We start from the raw sequence: 18,213 nt of genomic DNA on the forward strand, positions 1-18,213 counted from the left end.
ACGTGCCTTTACCGAAAGAACTAAGAGTACGTCACAGAGGAGCTGTTTCCTGAGTCGCAGTGTGGTTTCAGGTGAAGCAGGAGCACTGTAGACATGATTTTCACAGCACGACAGCTCCAGGAGAAGGGTCGGGAGCAGCACCAGAACCTCTTCATGGCTTTTGTCGATCTGTAGGCCATCGCTCTACAGGGGGCGAGCAAAAGGGCGCTACAAGGACCAACTGAAGACGGCCATGAAAAAGTGCAGCCTGAACCCTACCCAGCTGGAGGACACTGCCGCAGAAAGCTCCGTCTGGCACCAGCTCTGCCAGCAGAGAACGTCGAAACTGGAAGAGGACCGAAGTTAGCTACGAAAAAGGCAGCGTCTTAAGAGACATGAAGCCAGAACCGCGCCTACAATCAGCAACTTCACCTGCTTTGTCTGTAGCAGACGATGTGGGTCGAGGATTTGACTTGACATTCACACACAATCCCACAAATAGAGTCAGAGGAGAAAGGTCATCATCGGATACGATGGACAACCCCGAAGAAGACGAAAAGGCCGATCCCCAAATGTTAAATAACACCCGCAACTCTATCGTTACACCAAGACAGATCGTGTTGCGAAGGTATGGGGGGGGGGGGGGGCATTCAATTTGGAGCGTATCACGTCATGCGTGTTTGACAAGGTCAAATCGAAGTCCCGCAGTATACGTGCCTGAATGCTTTAACTCTAAAGCATCCCAAAGCTAATGTCACAATAATGAGATATATCAATAACACTTACGTTTTGCAATATCAATATCACCCAGAATTATGTATCGATCTCCCGGCCCTGCCCGTTTGCACAGTTACATCTTTGACCCCGTGTTAGGCCCACACATCCCCGTTTGTGAAAGCTACAGGCTTTGGTATGAGCGCATGACAGTGCACGTAAGATCTCACCAGCAGGTGTTGTAAAAAATTAACCCGTATAAACAAAGTTTTTCACTATAAATCCTTTATATGCGTGGCATCGGTTTTATTTTATTATTCATTTCTGCTTTTCTTGAGTAAGAGTTTCATTTTTATCACATTGGTATTTTAAATTAAATATGAAAAAAATTTTTTCCTAAAAAGTGGAAAATTTTTGAAAAAAATTTTCACGAAAATAAATTGTCACACACAACGAGTCAGTGTGCAAAATGTCAGCTCGATTGGATCACGGGAAGTGGGTTAAAAAACGACCGAAAGGTTTGCACGGTCGTAAGCAAGCAAGCAAGCACGCAAGCAAGCGAACTTAATATAAAGGATTTAATAAGTATAACCCATAAAAACAAAGTTTTTCACTCTAAATCTTTTATATGCGTGGCGGCTAGAGTCCTCTCGTCCTCTGGCTTGAGATGGCTGCCACCTATGGGTCAGATGATTGTCTGCAGTATTACACAATTGGTAATTAAATATTTAATTTGTTTTCCCTAAACAGTGTAAAATTTTGGAAAATTTTTTTCACGAACATTAATTGTCTCGCACAACGAGTATGTGTGCAAAATGTCAGCTCGATTGGATCACGGGAAGTGGGTTAAAAAACGATCGAAAGGTTTGCACGGTCGTAAGCAAGCAGATGTAGAGGTGTAATTGCGCATGGCTACGAATGTTGAGGTGTGATTATGCATGGCCACGGATGGCCAACAAACACAAGGGGCGGGGTTACGGCCGTACACAAGGGTGGCGCTCGCACCGACGTCCGCATGTGTATCCCCCACGGGCCCCCCCCTTGGGGGCAAGTCCTATAAAAGGTGATGAGCCGAAAGGCTCGGGAGTCGGGACTCAGCTTTAACCAGAGAAGACGGAAGACCAGCTAGTGTAGGCCCCAGAGCTCCCCTGGCTCGCTGTCCTTATAAGGGCCGACCAGGGCAAGCCGGTGGCGTGGCCCCGAGAGCCCAGACGAAGCTGGTCTGGTGACTCAGGGAGCCGGGATCCCAGCTTAACCAAGCTGGGACAGATAGCCTCCCCTAGTCCCGTAGTGGAGGAATTGGTATAGGTTAGAGGGGTTAGCTGTCGAGAATCCCTGTAGCCAAGTGACCTGTAATAACTGTGTTGGTGTAATAAATAAGTATGCCTCCGATCCTGTCGTCAAGCCTCCATATATACTTACTACATCTGGTGTCAGAAGTAAACGTCCAACGATGGACACACGAGGGACGACACGTACCAGGGAGTCGGAGATGGAAGACGCCGCGGCCGAATCACCACCAGAGATGGCCGGGGTCGATTCGGAGCAGCCGGGGCCGAGTACGCCCGCGCCGCTACGACAGGAGGAGGGGGATGCGTCGGCCGAAGGACTCCGGCTGGCCCACTCCCGCCTGGCGGACCTGCTCTACGCCGCGGCCGCCGCGTTGGAGGAGATCACGCGGCTGGGGGCTGGAGGAGCAGCGCGGGTCGACGACGGCAGCCGGCGCGGGGCGACGTTTCCCGCCACCCCGACGCGGCTCGCGGTCAAATTTCCCGCCATATCTACAGTACGAGCGGAGGGCGGGGCCGGCCCGCGTCACGTGTCTGCTGAGCGCCAAGCACAAGCCGTGACATCATCAACGCCGGCCGGCGCGTCAACATCGGAGCGACCGGCGATGCCATGTGCACGGCTCGCCCACACTGTATCATCGGCGGGGAGCGACGGAGAGCGTTCTGCGGCCACGGACGCCGCCTTACAACAGTGTCTGCCGCCTCTTAAAGAATTTGTCGGCGCTGACGGAGATTGGGGCGGCTTCAAGAGGCGGTTCATCGCTCATCAAGAGATGGCGAACTGGTCGGACGCCGAGGCCCTACGCGCGCTGCCAGCGATGCTGGACAACGACGCCCTGGCTACCCTCACCTCGGCGCCGAGGGAAAAGCGCGCCACTCTACACCTGGCGTTGCAGCTGCTGTCAGCCGTCTATGGGCCGCCTTCGGACTGCAGGCAGCTGTTCCACGATCGGAGTCGGGGCGCCAACGAGTCACCCCTGGCCTTCCGGACGGCCCTCCTGGCTCTGGCGAAGGCTGCTTTCCCAAGGATGGACGAGGAAGGAGTGGATGCCATGGTGGCCGAGAAGCTGCTGCTACTCGCTGACGAGCTGGACGTCAACGTCCTGGCTCAGGACGACGCGGAGATGTCGTCCCTGCTGGTCGCGCGCCACATCCACGGGGGCTTGCGGTCCCTGCGTCGAAAGGCGGCGAAGGGGGCGGCCAGCCATGCCATGGCGGCTACCGCCCTCCCATCGGAGGAGGTCTGCGGGGTGGAGCGGCGAGGGGAATGGAGAGCGGCGGCACCACAGGCTCGGAATGGACTGAGCCGCCAGGAGCAGCCCAGGACATCGGGGGCGCTCACACGCTGCTACAACTGTGGCCTGCAAGGCCACGTTGCGTCAGGATGCCGGGCTCCCCGTCAGCGCGGGGCGACACCTCGTCAGGACGCCACGCCGTCTCCTCCCAAGCTCCAGCAGAGAAATACGGCGAGTCGCGGCACCTCACACGTTTGGCCCACCCACACATCCGACACACACTCACGCGCTCAACCAAACAGGGCTCCAAATTCCCCGTCCGTCGCGCGCGATTGTTCTATAATGCGGCGAGCGCTCCAACCGGGTCAGTGGTCGGAGCTCGCCCATCGTGTCGTTGCTGCGTCGGCGGGATCATCGGTTGTGGTCGGTCATATTGATGGGGTAGAGGTGCGGATTTTAATTGACACAGGGGCATCGGCGACCATTATATCTGATTTGATTTATAACATCCTTCCCGTTCAAAGTCGTCCCTTGCTCCCTGTTGACGTGCCATGCTATGCTGCTAACGGGGGCTCGCTGGGCATTATTGGGCAAATCCGCGCCACTATCTGCATTGGAGACATTAAATTATCCGGGCCTGTTTTGGTTTCCTCCTCACTCGCGGTTCCGTGCCTGTTGGGGACGGATTTCTTGGCCAAAATGCCCATCCGCATCCTGATTGACCAGGGGTGCATTGAGCTCCCATCGGGCCGACGCGTTACATTTTTGTCTTCCCCCACCACGGAGCGCCGGGCGTTTGCCACCGTGCAGGCGCTCGTGACAAAAACTGTGCGCGTACCTCCGGGGGCTCAGATGCTCGTCCCTCTTAGGTTGCGTCGGCCATTTAATGAAGGGGTTGCGGATCGGGGGGTCTTGTTGGGACCATCTCGGGCCGGGGTAAATGGACCCGATTTGCTCGCGGCTCAGACCATGGTGAGAGGGGATGGGGACCCCTTCATTGCAGTCCTTAATGTGGGATCGCGAACGGCCGTGGTTCCTCAAGGGACCGTGCTTGCACACGCAACGCCGGTACCCTATGAGGAACCACTCGTGGGCCAGGTATCCACCGATCCTCCGTCGCGACCGCATTCGGACTGTGATGACGGATGGCTGGATGCGCTTTGCGCGGGTTCAGTGGACCTGTCCGACTCGCAGCGCGCGCAGCTGCGAGTTCTCCTGAGCGAATTTGCTGACGTTTTTAGTCAACACAAATTTGATATTGGTTGTACTAAATTGCTGCGACACCATATTGACACGGGTGACAGCGCGCCAATCCGCCAAAATCCCTTTCGGTTGAGTCCCGCCGAAAAGGATCATGTCAAATCGGCTGTTGATGACATGCTAGCCGCCGATATCATTTCCCCTTCCAACAGCCCGTGGGGCGCGCCGATCGTTTTGGTGAAAAAACATGACGGCTCACTGAGATTTTGTGTTGACTTTCGGCGTCTCAACAAAATCTCTGTGGCAGATGCGTACCCGCTTCCTCGGATGGATGAGTCGCTCGACGCCTTGGCCGGTGCGCGATTCTTTTCCACCCTCGATTTGCTATCAGGATTCTGGCAGCTTCCTCTGGATGACGAATCAAAACCTAAGACTGCTTTTCGTACACCGCAAGGTCTCTTCCAATTTAACCGCTTGCCGATGGGTTTACATTCTGCGCCGGCAACTTTTCAGCGGTTAATGGAATAGGTCTTGGCAGGTTTGCAATGGGATTCGTGTTTGATTTACTTAGACGATGTCATCGTCTTTAGCAAATCCTTCGAGGAACACCTCCAGAGGTTGCGTGCTGTTTTTCTCAAAATGCGGGCTGCCAATTTGAAATTTAAACCACAGAAGTGCCATTTACTCCGCGAATCGGTGCGATATTTGGGTCACATTGTTGGGCGCTCGGGGATATCCACTGATCCCGCCAAAACGGAATGCGTCAGCTCCTGGCCGACTCCCACCTCGGTGGGAGAGGTCAGGAGTTTCATTGGGTTCGCGTCGTATTATCGGCGATTTGTGGCTGACTTCGCTACGATTGCGAAACCATTGCATGCCTTGACGTCCAAGGGAGTCAGGTTTCATTGGGGGCCGGAGGAGGAGGCTTCTTTTCGCGCCCTCCGGAATGCTTTGGTGGGGGCTCCGCCGTTGAATTACCCGGATTTTTCACAACCCTTCTTGCTCGATACAGACGCAAGTAACACGGGCATCGGGGGCGTGCTGTCCCAGCTCATTGGGGGCGTAGAGCATGTCGTGGCTTACGGTAGTCGGGTACTGTCTCCAGCCGAACAGCGGTACTGCGTTACCCGTCGGGAATTATTGGCGATTGTTTATTTCATTCAGCAGTACCGCCCGTATCTGTACGGTCGGCGGTTCACCGTCCGTACGGATCATGCGGCCCTACAATACGCCCTGCGGGTTCAACAACCATCGGGCCAGTTGTCTCGATGGTTGGAGATTCTCCAAGACTATGACTTTGTCACCACATATCGTAAGGGTCTCCGCCACACGAACGCTGACGCCCTGTCGCGATTGCCACCCACTTCGGAGTGCGCGTGCCTCTTGGGTTCGGGGCGTTGTAGGTCTCCGAACGTCACCACCGATTCGGTCCTCGTGGCCGCTGCCGATGCGCCTTCGGTTTCGGGTCCTATCGAGCAAGAAGGGAGGGATTCGTTGCTGGGGTTGTCGGTCGCGGAATGGGGTCGCCTCCAAATGGAGGACACCTCCCTCCTCGCTCTGCGCCGTCGCGCCGGGGGGGTTGGCCAGGGGGTGAAAAACGTTGACTCGTGGGGGTTGTTCCAGGGACTTTTAATGCACTGGGATGGTAAAACCCGGCGCCAGCGGCTCGTGGTGCCTGCTGCTTTAAGGGGTAAGGTGGTATGGGCTGTTCATGAGCGGCTTCTGCACTTGGGGGTTCACAAGACCTTTGCCACGCTCCAGCTAGATTTTTTCTGGCCGGGCATGGAAAAGGACGTGGGGGATCTCCTGGGGTCATGCACGCAATGCGCGCAGAGGAAGCCACCTGCTAGGGGGTCCAACCCTCCGCTGCAGTCCATAAAAGTTTCCCGGGTTAACGAGCTCGTCGCTCTGGACATACTTGGCCCATTTCCCGCTACACCCAGGGGCAATAGGTATTTACTAACGGGGGTTGAATACTTCACGAGATGGCCTATGGCCTGGCCCCTGGCGAACCAGTCGGCAGCAGCCATCGCGGAGGCCTTTGTCCAGGACTATGTCCTCGACAAGGGTGCCCCGGAACGGCTGCTTACTGACCAGGGTAGGAATTTTTCTGGTAAACTCCTACGTGAGGTGTGCGACCTCTTGGGTACGGAGAAGGTTCGGACCTCTCCGTATCACCCACAAACTGACGGGATGGTGGAACGGCTGCATCGGACCATCACGTCCATGCTGTCCCAGCAGGTGTCGGTATCCCAGACGGATTGGGACCTCCGCATAGCCGGTGTGTTGCAGGCCTACAGAATGGCTCCCCATGCGGCCACCGGATTTTCCCCTTTCTTTTTAATGTATGGGCGCGAAGTTAACCCCCCTGTGGCGACCCAGCTGAAGCTCTCGGCGCCCCAGGCGAAGTCTAATTTGTCCGAACACGTTAAATTTAACATCGCTCAATTGTCTGAGGCGCGGGAAGCGGCCGTGCAAAATTCCGAACTCCGCCAGAAGGCGAACGAGAGGCTTCGGTTGGGGCGGGTGCAGGTGGTCAAATGGAAACCAGGGGACAGGGCGTGGTTGCACTGTCCCCAGGTGCCGCTGGCAACCTCGTTAAAATTGGTACGGCCGTGGCGGGGGCCAGTGGAGGTCGTACAGGTCTTGCGGCCGCAATGTGTTCGCGTCAAATGGGGGAGGCGCCGGTGGTATGTGCACCCCTCAAGGTTGAAACCATTCATCGCGCCGCCCCGTGGTTCACACACACACACCCATGGCCAAACGTGTGAGGGTTCCGCCGACTCCCCGACGTCGCTGCACTCGCCTAACCCGACATCAACTGTTCCGTCCCCAGGTGCAACAGGAGTGACGGGTCCACACCCACCAACCCCTCCCGGAGGGGTCGGGGGTCACTCGGCAGCGACGCCTGACTCTCTTGCACCCGGACCGTCAACAACCGTCACTGAGCGTGCCAGGCCGGGCCCTTGTGACGGGCCCGCCGCGAGAACGCGCGCAAAAACGCGCAGACTATTGTGAGGTCGGCCGTTGGGGGGCCTTGCGGACAATGGGAGGGGTGGCGTCCGGAGTGTGTGTATATATGTTGGTTTTGGGGTATTTATTCGGGGGGGGTGCGTCGGGTTATTTTTTTTCTCTCTCTCTCTCTCTTCCTGTTGTTGTTCTTGTTAAGGTTCTCTTGTTCTTGTTAAAAATTACGCGAGGCACACACACGGGGTTTTTGTGAGGGATGCACCTTTATTCTGATTTTTTTTTTGCAGCCAGGGACGGCTGCGAGCTGTACAGGGGGGGGTGATGTAGAGGTGTAATTGCGCATGGCTACGAATGTTGAGGTGTGATTATGCATGGCCACGGATGGCCAACAAACACAAGGGGCGGGGTTACGGCCGTACACAAGGGTGGCGCTCGCACCGACGTCCGCATGTGTATCCCCCACGGGCCCCCCCCTTGGGGGCAAGTCCTATAAAAGGTGATGAGCCGAAAGGCTCGGGAGTCGGGACTCAGCTTTAACCAGAGAAGACGGAAGACCAGCTAGTGTAGGCCCCAGAGCTCCCCTGGCTCGCTGTCCTTATAAGGGCCGACCAGGGCAAGCCGGTGGCGTGGCCCCGAGAGCCCAGACGAAGCTGGTCTGGTGACTCAGGGAGCCGGGATCCCAGCTTAACCAAGCTGGGACAGATAGCCTCCCCTAGTCCCGTAGTGGAGGAATTGGTATAGGTTAGAGGGGTTAGCTGTCGAGAATCCCTGTAGCCAAGTGACCTGTAATAACTGTGTTGGTGTAATAAATAAGTGTGCCTCCGATCCTGTCGTCAAGCCTCCATATATACTTACTACACAAGCAAGCACGCAAGCGAACTTAATATAAAGGATTTAAAAATGTAAGATCACCTCTTGACATGCCCCGTATATTCCCGAAGGCACTAGCGTTGACCCGTTTTACCACTTTCAAGAACCTGGCGGCTTCAATTTAACTGCTCTATAAATAGTCTCCATTGTACAGCGTGGGGCAGGGATTTCATGCCATGTGGTTAGTCAACATTTGCGTCATCATGAAACGGGCGGCTACAGTCCTCTCGTCCTCTGGCTTGAGATGGCTGCCACCTATGGGTCAGATGATTGTCTGCCACCATTAAGCAATTGGTAATTAAATAAAAAAAAATTTCCCTAAACAGTGTAACATTTTGAAACAAAAATTTCACGAACATTAATTGTCACGCACAACGAGTCAGCTCGATTGGATCACGGCAAGTGGGTTAAAAAACGCCCGAAAGATTTGCACGGTCGTAAGCAAGCAAGCAAGTGAACTTAATATAAAGGATTTAAAAAAATCATCCGATTTCATTGATGCTCTTTGTTCAAACCTTTTTTGGGCTTGCAATCCGGAGTTCGATTCGAACTCCCGGTCAGGCAGTCGAAACCATGATTGAGTTGTTTTGTTTGCTTAAATCCACCACGCCTCTGTCCACCGAGCGGCGTGATGTACAGGGCTACACCACCGGTCGTCAAATCGGCAGGTGCATGTGTGGTGGGGTAAAGTGTGGGTACTCCGCCCACCTCTTCCAAGACGTCTCGCCAGCGTGGTATAGTAGGCCAAGAACACTCGAGAGCAATGGTTCTTAACCTTCATTGCAGCCTTGCACCCCTTTGGTTCGCAATCGTTAAAAAAAAAACATTATAACGTTAATAAATACATAGGTTTGATTAAAATAAAGTATTGTACTTACGTGCCCGTGCTTTGTGTTTTAGATTATTTACCTTAAAAAAAATCTGGCATGTCTCGCAACCCCATGGGGTGCGTGCACACTAGATTAAGAACACATTCCTGCGGAGGGAGCTGGTAGGAACGTTGGGTTGCTCGGTCAATGGCCAGGGTCAACGGCGGCGTGGTGTATTCCGCAAATATGCCCGACTGTGAGGGCGGGCACAAGCCGGCGTGAGGAGGTTAAACGTTGAGTTTTATAAGGGCACCACGGAGTGACCAGCCCCTCCCCACCCAGCCCCATCCCTCCCTACCCCCCACCCAGCCCCACCCTCCCCACCCAGCCCCTCCCCACCCTCCACTCTCCACCCAGTCCCACTCCTCCCATTTTTGGATGCACGACGGACGGACACAATACTCCCCTGTGGGCTGGTGTAACCAGGAGGTTCCTACCAGTAAGAACCAATGCAGTAGCGAGAGCTCGATAGAGCTTCAGAGGGCTCCCTCTAGCCCAGGGGTCGGCAACCTGCAGCAGAGGAGCCGCGTGCGGCTCTCTACGGACTGCTTCGTGACTTCAAGTCGCATGTATTCACACGCATTGCGCCTCTTCAAATATTGAGTTTTGCACCGAATTCGAATTTTATTAATCTTCTTGTTATTTTGGTTGCCCCCACGCCCTGCTCGAGCTCTGTAGAGTGCAAGCCCTTCCACCAGCAGTGGCGTGTGAAATTAATTTCATGGAAGCACCTTTACCTTTTGATTCGCTTGGCAACGTGGTTCCTATATGTCCCAGTATTTATCAAACTCTGAGATCCATTGACTCGTATAGAGACCCATAGACTCACACAGAGATCCGCAGACTCCCATTATGGACCTACAGACTCACACAAGAGACCCACAGACGCACATGGAGACTAAAATGTGCTGGCAAGTGGCTTTCCAGTATCCGCAGCGCTTTCTCCAGCAGATGGGCACGTACGCATCCCACGCGGATTCCCAGGGGAAACTGGTCTGGTGGGAAGCCCGACACCGGGGCATCAGCAGAAGCATCATAATCATCATCACAACCACGCGTCGCCTTTGTGTTCCAATGAGTCCACCTGCATGCCTCGCAACCATTAGTTCTTGTTAACTGCACCATCATGCGTGTCTGACGATGACATTCACAAAAAGGGATAAGCAGATAATGTCTCCATCATATATCTTGTCTTTCCACGTAAAAAAACGATATATATTCAATGTTGCTTTGTTGCCCTGTAATGAAAACCATAACCCACGAATAATTGGCACCATTCGTGGCCACGATTCTATACAAGAAACTACTTTTGGTGGCACCAGGGGTCACGTGAACCCATACATCGTCGTCACCATCAGCCACGATTTATTCACTGCTGGATTGAAGCCCTCCCCAAGCCGTCACCAACGACTGCACTGGGCTGCATATACAACATCGAAAACAAAAAACCAGTTCAACACGATTGCGTATATCGTGGAGCAAAATCATCAGCTCGTGTGCGAGGTGCTCTGGATTGTTATATCGCCGGATCGGCAGAGATGCCGACTAGCTGGGGGGAGGGGGGCCTTCATCCAGCAGTGGATTGATCATGGCTTATGATGAATAATGATCGCATTATTGATTCAATATATCGAATAAATAATGCATGTTAGACGTATTGTTCAGGTAGACTTTGCTATAATACTCGCCGCGCGTGCTTGAAGCGAGATTTATTTTGATGAACCGAGCAATATCAGAACTGTCATCCGTGTGCCATGCACAAGGGTCATTGCCCGAAACATTGCCTATTCTAGACAATTCTCTTTTAATGCCACTTATTGATGAGCGCGTTGAATTGTTTGTTTCTCTCTCTGTCTATAATCCGCGGGGCTATTCGCGATTTTAGGCTCCTCTGCTCATCCGCAGTGGCAATAATGCGGACAATAGGAGTCGTGAACAATAGGGTCACTGATAATAGGAGTTCTACAAGGACAACAATGGAAGGGGGGAAAAGTTATAAATTGTAGATTAAAGTCGGTATGGAACAGCAACAACACAATTACTGCAGAGGCCAGAGAAAATTGAGCACGGTGTCGTTGAGATTAATTTCCTGAATATTTGTATGAGGAGATAACTCAATTTGGCTGCGAACACTTAGTTTACAACGAGGCCTTGTCAGCAGGAGCAGCAATACACCTCGATCAAGTCGAAGCAAGCAGAGTTATCATCGGCCCAGGAGGACCTCGAGCAAAATAAACAACAGCATGGAATTACACCATTGGAACCTCCTTTGCCAGTAGCAAAATATGAGAATTGTTTTTTTACCCTTTTTATCTGGCAACAAAACTGACACCTTTTTTTTACAAGGAGCATGTTTGCATTGACTACAATACCTGCGGTCGGAATGCAAACAAAGAACACAACTCTGATAATTTTAGATTTAAAGCTTTCGTGACTGCAGGGATTCATCTTCTTGGTTCTTTCGGTAAAGTCACGTAGAATGGAAATACTAATAATTATTATTATTCTTTTATTATTTTCATTCTACGTGACTTTACCGAAAGAACCAAGTCACGTAGAATGAAAATAATAATAATAATTATTATTATTTTATTATTTCCATTCTACGTGACTTTACCGAAAGAACCAAGAAGATGAAACTCTGATAATGTATGCACTGTCCTTGAAATTGATTGGTCCACACCCGAAACAGCTTTTCTTAGAGTTTGTGTTTTTTGTTTGCATTCCGACCGCAGGTATTGTGGTCAATGCAAACATGACTCCTTGTAAAAAAAGGTGTAATTTTTGTTGCCAGATAAAAGGGTAAAAAAACAATTATCATATTTTGCTACTGGCAAATGAGGTTCCAATGGTGTAAATCCTTACCTCGAGCTCTCATACTCTGATGGTGCATTGTCTTTGAGTTGTGTGCCTTTTGGCGTCATCTGGTCCAACACCATGTGAGACTAGGCTCTAAGAAAAGCTGTCTCGGGTGTGGACCAATCAACTTCAAGGACAGTGCATACATTATTAGAGTAGTGTTTTTTTGTTTGCATTCCGACTGTAGGTATTGTGGTCAATGCAAACATGACTCCTTGTAAAAAAAGGTGTCAGTTTTGTTGCCAGAAAAAAGGGTAAAAAAACAATTATCATATTAGCATGGAATTACTGTACTTCTTATATGGGACATTTCTTCGCATATAAACTATGTACATCCGGATACAAAGATACAGTGTAAAAAAATAACCCGTAAAAACAAAGTTTTTCACTATAAATCCTTTATATGCGTGGCATCGGTTTTATTTTATTATTCATTTTAGTTTTTCTTGAGTAAGAGTTTCATTTTTATCACATTGGTATTTTAAATAAAATATGAATTTTTTTTCCTAAAAAGTGGAAAATTTTGGGAAAAAATTTTCACGAAAATAAATTGTCACGCACAACGAGTTTGTGTGCAAAATGTCAGCTCGATTGGATTACGGGAAGTGGGTTAAAAAACGACCGAAATATTTGCACGGTCGTAAGCGCGCAAGCAAGCAAGCAAGTGAACTTAATATAAAGGATTTAAAAATGCAAGACTGTGCCGTGTTGTCCGGTTTATAAGATGCACGTTTGCCCCCCGGTTTTGTGACAGAAAAAGTTGGGGGTGCACCCCAAACACTCCGTGGCGTCTTATAACCCGGAGGACACGGCCACAATCTTGCAATACGTTCACAAGCGCGCACGCTTTGAATCTGCGCGCGCAACTCTACTACCTGCTATAACGTGCTTCGTTGACAAACGTGGTCGTTAACAACAACAACAATCAACAGACAGCAAAGAAACGCATTACTGGGAATAATGACATCGAGATACTGAAATTGGTGGAGGACGTGGACTGGGGGAGCGCGCGCACGTTGAATGCCTCTTCCGGTGCTAAACGGGATGATGGACGATGGTCGAAAAGAAAGACACATTTAGAGACACGCGTTTAGGATAGTTGGCTGCTATACATTCCCACGTAATAAGCCACTACGGCGAGCTACCACTTGTGGCCAGGTCGCTTCTGAAAACGAATTTCATAGCTCAGTGGGGCCTTACCTTTGATAAAATAAATTAGCTTAAATTAAAGAATACAACGCACCCGAGAAGACGTCGGTGCTGGGAGGTTTATTAAGTCATCGGAAGGATTGTGGGAGATGGAGGCGACTTGGGGGAGGCTTTCATCCAGCGGTAACTCAATTGATGGTGATTTTCGAGTGCACAATGGGTGGGGATTCCTCTACAACCAACAAAGATGTGAAGGCGAACCAGATGTTTCGTGGTTTTATCACCACTTTGTCGCTGAAAGTGATTCTGTCACAGTTTGTTTTTGTCGAAGTTTTTTGTGAATTCGTCATAAAATTAATGTTTACCTCAGGGTTTTAGCCATTGCGATGCTTTGGCAAAAATCCAAGGTGGATATTTATCGCTGGTGCCACTTACTTCAGACCAAGGGGAACCACTAAAACAATGGAACTACATCATATTCACTCCCAGATTGATTTAATAATTTAAAATATACAGTGCTTAACTTGAGCCAGAACAGTCCGGAATGCTATTCCACGAATAATGGGTCGTTATTTTCGAGTTATTGATTCGGTTATACACCTTTTGATAGTAATATAGGGCACAATTAGATAAGGTTATTTTGGATAGGTGTAACCTGTACTCGAATGACAGTGCCTTATTATAAAGAGTATTAACCTTCAAGCCAGCTCAGATTTCAGTAGAATATCGAGTGGAAAATTAAGTCTAATGCATGATATGTTGAGTGATCTATGGGGAGATATAATAATGGTATTTAATTTTTCGATTTAAAGCTTTCGTGACTGCAGGGATTCATCTTTTTGGTTCTTTCGGTAAAGTCACGTAGAAGGGAAATAATAAAATAATAAAAAGAAATGTAAAAATATAATTATTATTATGTTGTATTTCTATTATTTTATCATTTCCTTTCCAGGTGACTTTACCGAAAGAACCAGGAAAATGGTATTTTAAATGAAACAGTTGTTTTTCGGCACAATGTTCGATGTTTCACTGCATGTGCTTCTTAAGGAACTACGGTTATATAGCGTTCCGACTGCTGCTGGTGTATGATGTAGGCCGGTCAATGTTGTTCAGTTGCTTTTGTCTGGGCGCAAACTTAAAAAATTATACTCTTTGGTTTTTTCGGTAAAGTCACGTAGGTTAAAAAAGAAAAACGAATAAATTAAATCACGACGTTTCGGAGGCAACACAAGCTTCCGTCTTCAGGTGGGACCGTCACAGCAAAATTACTGTATCACTTGAAACGTCGTGATTTAATTTATTTATTTTTCTTTTTTAACCTACGTGACTTTACCGAAAAAAATAAAGAGTATGGATCCTTGCAGTCACGAAAACTTCAAATTTCGAATTTAAAAATTATGTTCATGATTTAACACTTCTTCGTGATGGATTTTTGTTTCTCGGTAAACACAGTTTTTAACTCGAGGCCATTTGATTTTTTTAAAATAACCTGCCTTTCACTTTACACTACAAGTACATGAAACAAAACACAATGCCCTTATTATACATCAGGCGGTGGCTGAAAGAGAATGTCTTGGCTCTAGGCTCCAAAGTGTGCAGTTTGGGATGTCACCAGAACACAAGAAGTGCTGTGCCGTGTGTGTGTGTGCTCTACCATTTGGACTATGTGATCTGTTGTTTTGTTTTGGGCCGCAACACAATAGCAGATAAAACATCAGGAATCGATGCTTTACACAGAGACTTTAAATCTGGGCTGAGGCAGCATTTGTTCTGTTTATTTATTCATTCACTTTTTCCGCCTTTTGGGGCACGTTCATTGTCTCGCAGCACAAAAGGTCGCCAAATGTGAAGGGCACCTTTTTGGGTAGAGTGTCCTGAAACGAGAGATAAAAATAAAATAACCTAATGAATAGGGCGAAGTGGTGCTACAGTGACTTGGTGGCACAGCGCTTTGAACCCGGAGCGGCATGAGTTTGATTCCCGATCACGGCTAACGTCGGTGGCCATTGGTATCTGAACCTATTCTGGGCCCTCACCGTCACCATTCCGCACTGACCAGCGTGGTGAAGTACGGTCACACAAACCCGCATGACCAAACAGTGTGGAGGGAGCCTCGTGCATCAGTTAATTGAGAATGCTTGCAATGATAAAATTACAACCAAATGAGTTATTTTGAAATAACATTCATGGAGGAAAATTGCCACATGCAATGAATGTAGCAATTTTCTTTTGCCCCAATCTTTCATCTTACTGCAGATGCCACTGGGTTTTTTTATGGTCTTTGGTATTTCAAGTCATGTGTGAATTAAAGATAAAGATGGCTCAATAATGATTGATATTTACGACCAATTTCCTCAGCAAATGACTGGTTCCTAGTTTTAATTTTAGAATATTGTGCTGCGGAATGTTTGAACACAAGTTTTCAAAAGTTAAAACCAATTAATGTTGTGATAATTCAACACAATTAAATGTAGAATAGTATTTGACACAACCCAAACACACCAACCATGATATTAAAAGAACCGTATCTAAAAAACAGATTAATTTAAATTGTAAAGTCTTCGACTAAAATTTATTTTTTTTATTTGGTGACGTGCCATTTTTTTGGTTGCCATTCTATTCAATTTATGTATCTAACAAAACAACCATAGAAAAACAAGAACAGGTTTGAGAGGATCGACTCTTTGGGTACAGACAGATTTACCTAAAGAGTAATCTATATGTGGGTTTAAGGCAGAGAGGAGAGAGAGAATATAAAGAGAGGATAAAAGAAATAGAGAGAGAGAGAGACGAGGTAAAACTTATCAAACCAGAGCCAATGTGGCATTCCGAAATTATTATTGATTTGCTTAATCATTTACAACTCATGGTGTATTCGCCATTTGATGGCTTTGCGGTTATCGAATTACTGTATGAGTTTTTGTTGACCTGTCTCTTGAACAGCCAATTTCAGTGTGTCCCTGGTCCCAAATGCCCACACACCGTTCCAATATGGCAAATGCATGCTGCACGTGCGCTTGCCATCCGTTTGAGTAATGGAGCGTTTGCGGGGTGAGCAGTAATGCTGCCTGACAGCCATTCCGCGCGATCACAAGTCGCACTTGAATTGCTTTGTGGCGTGATGGAAAGAATTATGTTGGGCATGGGACGTGCTGGGTGATGGAGGGTTCGGAGGTTAAATGCCGTAGTAGCTGCCGAAGAGAAGAGACTGGGGGTAAAAAAAAAAAGCATAATTTCTTTTCTGTCTTTGGGCGGAAATTCTTCCGAGCAAAGCGAAATTTGATTCATCACATTTTGCTTGTAGCTGAACACGGTGTTGAGGAGCTGGAAAAATAGCTGGTGGAATCTTGGGGCCATTTCAATAATAAAGCAATCAATTACATGCACGGAAATCTAAAATAAGTATAATAACCCTTAAATGATTACGTTTATTAGCAGCTAATTTTTTTTTTAAAACACATTACGTGTTCGATAAGTAATCCGTTGGAAACGTTGGCGAAAATTTCACATAAATGCGCTTTTAAAATCAATGAATTTTTTTTTGCTAGAAGCAATCTAAATCTAACGTTTGAAATTACTCCAAGCAGTTGTTGGAAAAAAAAAGTAAAAAAATGAAATATACATATATAGACGTCCTTTCCATAAAAACAATTATATTTTTGGCCTGCACCGATGAAAGGTTAATTACCCTCATTAATCATTGGGCTTCGGTGCTGGCGTGCAAACCGCGGGGCACACGTGCCCAGAGGACATCTGCCAAAGGTCGTACGACTATGCCATTAACTCATCACGGGGAAAGCGCCACCGTTGGCTCTCTCTGCGTCTTGCAGATGGTAATTTTAAAGAATTTGTTCGTTTGTTCTTTACAACGAGGAACCTTCCTTCAGCGCGTGCTACTTTATGCATATTTTTTAGCATGATGCTGTTCACGGAGGTGCAAGATGTTTTTAGTTTTTCTGTCGAGAAACGTAATGCATAAATGAGTAAATAACGTGCGTCAACCACTACCTTACCCCGCCTGCATTTTAACAATTAATTCTGCATATACATATTTAATATAATTAGTTGTATTGTGTCCATCGGCTCTATATGTGGATCCAGGGTCAGAGGTCATAGGGCTCTGCTGAAGGGATGTGTTCACGGCTCACAGCGACTGCTTCATTACAATGTTGATTAACCTTTCGTTCGTGTGGCCCACTATCGAAACAAAGCCATCCACAGTTGCACCCCCACCCCACTCCCCCAGGATCCCACCCTCACACACTACCTAACGTTTTGTTTACACCATGCACATTGTCTTGCGGGAAAGGTAGCCAGCCGCTAGTTCGATTTTTTTGCTCGCCGGCAATTTTATTTGGGTTGTTGTTCCATGGTAATGTAAAATAATAATGACAAAGGCTTGTGACAAAAACCAGACTTTTCATTTCTGTGTGCTTCCATGAATGTGACGTGAGTGATGTTGCTCTGGCAATAATTGACTGCATGAAAAACGCAGGCACAAGCATTGGGGAGATTTATCACATATTAATTTTACCAGTTCCCCGCCTACAGGAATAAATCACCTTGAGAGAGTCTCCAACCCATCCCTATCGCATATTTCTCAGCATCCCCAGCAGAATAATAACAACTAAATGCTTTGACCCCTCTTCGCTGGGACAGATACATCCTCTGTGAATTCAGAGAATGGGCCTTTTATTGCTTCGGCTATGTCACGTAATTAAATGCTTGTACACCCATTTCATGAATGCACAGGTATTTAAAATAAATGTTTTTATTAAACGTTCATTCGGTAAAAAAAAACCTCGTTCATATTTTGAGAATATGTCATTGCCGGTAGAGCGAGTTATAATACAAACATTACAAAAATGTTTCAGCTAAAGATTTGATTGCGTGGTTATAATTCAGTTGCATGCAATTAATCATTTCCTAAAATAATTAGAATATTTTGCTGACATTGAAAAAAATAATTGTTATTTAATTACGCTTAAATTATCATCCCGAGTCACGATTGGACATGCTTTTTTGACTTGCTGCGTACAAAGTTAATAAATGCAATTAACTTCGTAAAATTGTCTTGGC

The 18,213-nt window shown here is 48.1% G+C and overlaps 1 protein-coding gene across 1 annotated transcript in view; it reads left to right on the forward strand.

Moving 5' to 3' along the window:
- Positions 1-232: 232 nt before the first annotated feature.
- LOC133341194 (uncharacterized) overlaps positions 233-18,213 on the forward strand; it is a 46,870-nt gene continuing 28,889 nt past the window's right edge. The window contains exon 1 of the mRNA XM_061549647.1: positions 233-341. Within this exon, the coding sequence (XP_061405631.1) occupies positions 233-341 (109 nt within the window). The remainder of the gene's footprint in view (positions 342-18,213) is intronic.

This window comes from Lethenteron reissneri, chromosome 11 (assembly GCF_015708825.2).
Source record: "Lethenteron reissneri isolate LAM-NWPU_2019-01 chromosome 11, ASM1570882v1, whole genome shotgun sequence".
In the NCBI taxonomy this organism is placed as follows: domain Eukaryota; kingdom Metazoa; phylum Chordata; class Hyperoartia; order Petromyzontiformes; family Petromyzontidae; genus Lethenteron; species Lethenteron reissneri.